We start from the raw sequence: 5,957 nt of genomic DNA on the forward strand, positions 1-5,957 counted from the left end.
TAAAGCAGGGGATGCTTTAGGGCGGGGCTACACGGTGATCGACAGGTGACAATTTGGGCGTCAAACTGGGAAACAGAAATCCTCCCTTGGAATCTTGTGTCACCAGAGACGTTTACGGCAAGGCAAGTTTATTTGTGTATCACATTTCAACAATAAGGTAATTCAAAGTGCTTCACATAAAAGCATCAAAACATAAGGCAAAAGAAAAGCAGATTTAAAAACAATTAAGAACATTCATTAAAACATTAAAAAGCAGTGTAAGAAATAAAATACAGTAGAGAAATGCAGGAAATTGATTAATATCCTTGAATGGTTGAATTAAAGGCAGCAAACAGAAAAGTCTTGATGTAAAGGGGCTGAGGGTCTCAGCAGACCTGCAGCTTTCTGGGACTTTGTTCCAGATATGTGGAGCAGAAACACTGAACGCTGCTTCTCCATGTTTAGTTCTGAATCTGGGAACAGGAAGTAGACCGGTCCCAGATGACCTAAGGGGTCGGGATGGTTCATAAGGTAGCAGCAGATCAGAGATGTATTTTGGCCCGAAACCATTCAGTGCTTTATAAACCAACAGCAGGTAAATTCTAGCGTCTCTACGTCACTCCTCCTCAGTCCAGATATGGTCACTTCCTGTTCACTGGTTGCAAAAAACAAAGATGGCGACGGCCAAAACTCCAAACTTGAGGCTTCAAAACATCAACAAACCAACGACTACGTCCACTTCTTCTATACAGTCTGTGGTCGATACTGATGATCTGCGCATCTCCTAACACTCGAGTATTTATTTCTCTCCCTCCTCTCTCTCTCTCTGTCTCTCTCTCTCCCTCTGTCTTTAACATTGTATCATCATGTATCATTTAACATTAACATTGACGTTGAGTCTGTGTCATTTCAGGGTGAAAATACAGTTTTTAACTATAAAGGAACGCTCTCTTCATGTATTTCTTTTAAAGAGATCACAGACTAAAGACAATAAGAGACTCGTGAGCCTCTCTGCTTTATACGTCTAACGCTGTGAGCTTGTAGTGATGGATCAGGTAAATGAAAGGTGCAGTGAGTGTATTAGTCTTCATACAAGTAGAAGAACATATACATATTCACAGATGCATTGAGTATGAGAACACATCTGCTGCGCTCCAGCTTCAGTCCAACCAGCAAACCTCTGAACCAGATGTTTCTGCAGAAGAAAGGTTTTTACTTTATTTATTGAGCTCATTTATTATTCAGCATGATGACTTCCGTTCGCTCCACGTGGCTGCCCGTGCACCACAGAGGGGCACTGTTCTCACAGTCTCACCTGTCTGCTTCAGGTCCTTTAGACACAACATAATGTTTTAATAAAGGTCTCCTTTAGACTAATTTTAACGGACACACAACATCTGGGTTACTTGTGTTTGAAGCACATTGATGGCACCTTTTAGTTTCCGGTGCATCGTTGTGCAGTCAGCAGGTCAGAGCACCGACGCAAACCCTCCGCCCACCGCGCGCATATGTTATGCTAATGAGCAGGTGCGGCGTGGTCTTGAGGCGCGCGGTGGGGCCGCTCGCGGATGATCCGGATGGAGCAGCGCAGGGCGCAGCGGGAGTCCAGCCGGAGGGTCTTCACCAGGTGATGCTGTCCAGACCCCACTGACATGCGGATCCGCGAGACACGGATGGATCCCTGTTTAAGACGAGGCCGGAAACGGCCTTTTCACTTATTATCTTTGTGTTTTATCCTCATTTATCAAGGTGAGTCCCGCTCCGCTCTCTTTGTGCAGAATCAAACTCCTAAATCCTCCATTTGTTGTTCTCAAGAGTTTCCGGATGAAATGAAACTCTTCTCACAGTGTTGATCTGGATTTCAGCGCATCTGTCCTGGGGTGTTGACAGAGTGAACCTTTCTGACGGGAAGCAGTTTAATAAGTAAGTCTTTTTATTTCAATAAAAATGTATTATTTTTAATGTTTTAACATATTTAAAATGGATTCGGTTTGATGTTATTTGAATTACATGTATGTTTTCTTTATATATATAATCTATATATATATATATATATAGATTATATATACAGTATATGTATGCATATATGTATATCTTCCCTTAAGTATTATGTGTTTTATTCCCATATCTTATAATCTATAATAATAATAATAACTAAAGCATGTTTTTGTTGTAACAAGAGCGATTTATGTATTTCACATACTCTGTATGCTTTTATGTTTTGTGCCTCTGACGTGGATGTTTTTTAGTGTCTAAACAACTACAGCATAATACTGTTTTTAGTCCATGTTTCTATTTTAACATAGTTATTCTCACTTTTTTTCATTGTTTGTCCACGCATTAAGTGTCAATATTGTACAACTTTTTAACTTTAATCTTACATTGTTTTTATGTTTATTTCGTAAACATCTGCCTTTGGGACTACAGCTGAAAAATAGCCTTTTGGCTAACTCTGGCACATTTACAGAAATGTTTTTATTAATGTGCACTGTCCCGTTCAAATAAACCAATAAATAAATAAATAAATAAGAGGAAAGGATTGGTCGATTAATCAATTAATACTTTTTTTTACATAAATATCTATAAGTTTATTTATAACAAGTATAAATATTTTTTACATAATAAATCGAATAATTCATGCTTCTCAAATGTGAATATTTTGCTGTTTTCTCAGGATTTTTATTATTTTAGTTATTATTTTTATTTGTATTAGTTATTTCTAATATATTGAATATTGTTTTTGTGACTGTTAAAGTAAAAATATCAGCTTAAATATGTGATCTTTGTAATGTGAGGGACATTTTTCACTATTATTTAGTCATTTTATGGATCAACTGATTATTACATTGACCCGTTGCACCCTTAGCTGTACTTCTGATTCAGGTGGCCCTTTGTCAGTAGTATATCGTGGAACAGGCAGTGTTTGATTGATTGGTAGTTGGGGGGGGTTCCTGGTGGCTTAGTTGGTGGTGGGTTTGTGGTGTCGGGGGGGTTGAAAGCAGGAACAAACCTGTCCTTGTTCTCTCTGTCCCAGCAGCGGGAGCAGCAGGATAAAGCAGCAGAAATGGGACACCGCTTCCCATGGAGGGCAGGTAGGCCGGCGCATTGATCATTGATGCTGATGGAGCTGCTTCAGGCGGCAAACACACAGCCAGAGATCACCGAAAAAATCTGCAACGCACAGACAACACCAAAACACTGAGCCGGAGGAAAGAAAAGATCAAACCGCCACCTGGAGAGATTTTATCCCAATCACTTATACACAGCGTTCCAGTAGCTCCAGTATAAACTTCCACTGTTTCCTTATAGACTCACAGACACAGATTCATAATTTATGCAAAGGAGCATAGACAAGTGGCAGCCATTATTTGAAGGAACAGTCTGTGCATTCCAATACCAATACTAGCAGACTACTTAGTATGCCAAAAATGATGTAGCATGCCCTATTACGTATTATATGTGAAATGCAGTATGCCAACAAATACCAGGAAGTCCTTCTACATCTGGTGGAATATTGCAGTACTTAAGCCAGCATGCTTTTCTCTGTAAGGACAGCTGCAGTATGTAGTGAAAAAATGAGATGTGGAACTCAGCATTGTGAGGCATTTAGGGAGATCTATTGCCAGAAATAGAATATAATATTAATATGTATGTTTTCTTTAGTGTATAATCACCTGAAAATAAGAATCGTTTTTGTGAGAATGAGCTGTTTATATCTACATACAGAGCGGGTCCTCTTCAAGGAAGCCGCCATGTTGCTACGGTAGCCCAGAAGGGACAAACCCTTCTATGGCTATAGATGGAGATGTTCACGTTTTCACGTTTTCGCATCGACCATCGTAGTTCTCCTACACGCTCGCCGTGTTTCAGTTTCAGTTGGTTTACAATCAGCAACCTCACTGCTAGATAGCGCCAGCTCCTACGCACTGCAGCTTTAAAGATTACTATAATTCTATTTTAATTAAATCACAAAAACTTTACGTCACCAACAGTATCAACGTATCCTCAAAGGGTTCATATGATAGCTTACGAAAAAGTCATATGCATACGGTGTTTTAAAAATAAACTTCCTTCTTCACAGGAAACTCATTTAGGTTTAGGCAACAAAACTTCTTACTTAGGTTCAGGAATAGCTTTTCGTTTCGGTTAAAATTACTACTGAGCTGCCGTTACTGAAGAAAGCAAGTTACGTGACAAATGTATTAAAGTTAAACATGTTCACACGGGGAAAGAACAGCGGCCTCCTGTTTGTTAGACCCATTCCCGCCAGCCTGGCGTGTGCTTTAGCTGTCTTTATACGTCCTCGTTCATTATCACGAGGGTAACCTATTCAAAATGATTTTGTGGGAAACCGACAAATTTTTTGTAGCTTTTGCTACGAATGCTGGATGAGACCAGCCTGATGGTATTTTTGTGGTTTTATTGTGGTAAAAAATAGTTGGTTGAGTCAAAACAGCCAAAATAAAACATGTATTTCTGCACAAAAGAAGTACACAGCCCTGAGATCAGGCAGAGACGGTACCCGGATGACACGTAAAGATATGAGCTGAAAACTCACATTGTTCCCTGCTGATGTGCACTTCAGCGTGTAAAACGTAAAATTGCTCCACTGTGACATTTGTTCCTCAGAAAACAGACATGTGAGGGAGTCCCAGCAGGAATATAAAGAAGCCTGGTCTGTTGTCTCGCTCTTCCGCTATCGGAGCCTCCATCAGCCTGAATGCGGTCGCTTCTTTTGTCCCCTTTGGCTCAGAGAGGCGTGAGAATCCGGTCCAAACTATAGGAGGCTAGTAAACGAACGATGCAATTAGTAGCACAGGTCGCAGGTATAGAGAGACGATCTACCTCGTGTCATCCGGGGCGACACTGCTTGCGTTTCTGTTTGACCTGCTCAGCATCGTTATCTGCTGATACTAATCAGTGATCAATGATTCATAGTCACACACCCCCCTCGTACCCCCCTACCCTTCATCATTGCCATCTGCTTTGTTCCTGCTCTTTGAGATGAAAGCCTCAGTTTGAGAGCTCAGGTATCCGGGGAGGCTCAAATTGTAGAAACAACGTTCGACTGATGGTTTCTGAATGCCAACTTTCTATTTAATCAAAGCTGCAGTTACTGTTTTCAACTTATAATTCTAATGCTAAAATATTCCAGATAGATATTCAATTTTCCTTCCGAAGACAGCTTCCAAAGCCTAACCTTTGATTTTCTGCGGCTCTGCATCGTGACCTAAGGGAGAATTCACATTTTAGTTAAAAAAAAACACCACTAGATAAACGTCCCCTCGCTGAATATTTCATGCAACAAAGATCAGCGGTGGTGGATCGGAGGGTGGGGTTGTAGACCTGAATGGGAAAGAGTCAGGAGTCACAGAGGAGTCGTTCATGAAGGCCGGATGACTGCTCTTTTCTCTTGAGCTTCTTCTTTTCCCAGTGGTTCCATCCTCACCAGTCCGGACTCTGGTTTGGCAACAACCGGTGTAAATCTGGGAGAACTTTTGGCCTTAACGAAACACAGAATTGTAAAAAAAGTTTTGGGGTGCTTTACATTTTAATCAAATCTTAATTAATCCGTCACCCGAGAGCCGAGCTTGTTTTTCAAATTTGCTTGATTTTATATTGAACTCATGGAATGAATCAAACAAGGACTTAGTTTTGGTTTACTGGAATTGTCTCCTTGCTCTCTTTGCCAAACGATGCCAAGGCCCAATTTGAAAAATGATCAGTTTTAATATATTTGGTTGAAAGAGGCTCTGAAACATTGCTAGATAGGATCAGATTATGGCTGCATGACTGAATGGTTGCAACTGTTGGATGAAATGCCTGATTCAGTTTCTCTCCTTGAAGGACCTCCAGACAGCAGCTGCTGCGTTAGAAACCAACACGTCTTCCTCCAGTCATTCGCTGGTCAGCCGGACCGATGCGTCCAACCTGACGTCCTCGAGCACGGAGAGGACACCCACCTCCTCACGGACCGT

General features: G+C 41.0%; 1 protein-coding gene across 1 annotated transcript in view; it reads left to right on the forward strand.

Annotated features, from left to right (window-relative positions):
- Positions 1–1,560: 1,560 nt before the first annotated feature.
- The window catches only part of LOC116384274 (otogelin-like), a 58,923-nt gene continuing 54,526 nt past the window's right edge, over positions 1,561–5,957 (forward strand). Inside the window, 4 exon segments of the mRNA XM_031848778.1 lie at positions 1,561–1,728; positions 1,845–1,902; positions 3,017–3,071; positions 5,827–5,955. Coding sequence (XP_031704638.1) covers positions 1,632–1,728; positions 1,845–1,902; positions 3,017–3,071; positions 5,827–5,955 — 339 coding nt within the window. The 5' untranslated portion in view covers positions 1,561–1,631.

This window comes from Anarrhichthys ocellatus, unplaced genomic scaffold (genome assembly GCF_004355925.1).
Source record: "Anarrhichthys ocellatus isolate YVR2014 unplaced genomic scaffold, GSC_Weel_1.0 scaffold8, whole genome shotgun sequence".
Lineage (NCBI taxonomy): Eukaryota > Metazoa > Chordata > Actinopteri > Perciformes > Anarhichadidae > Anarrhichthys > Anarrhichthys ocellatus.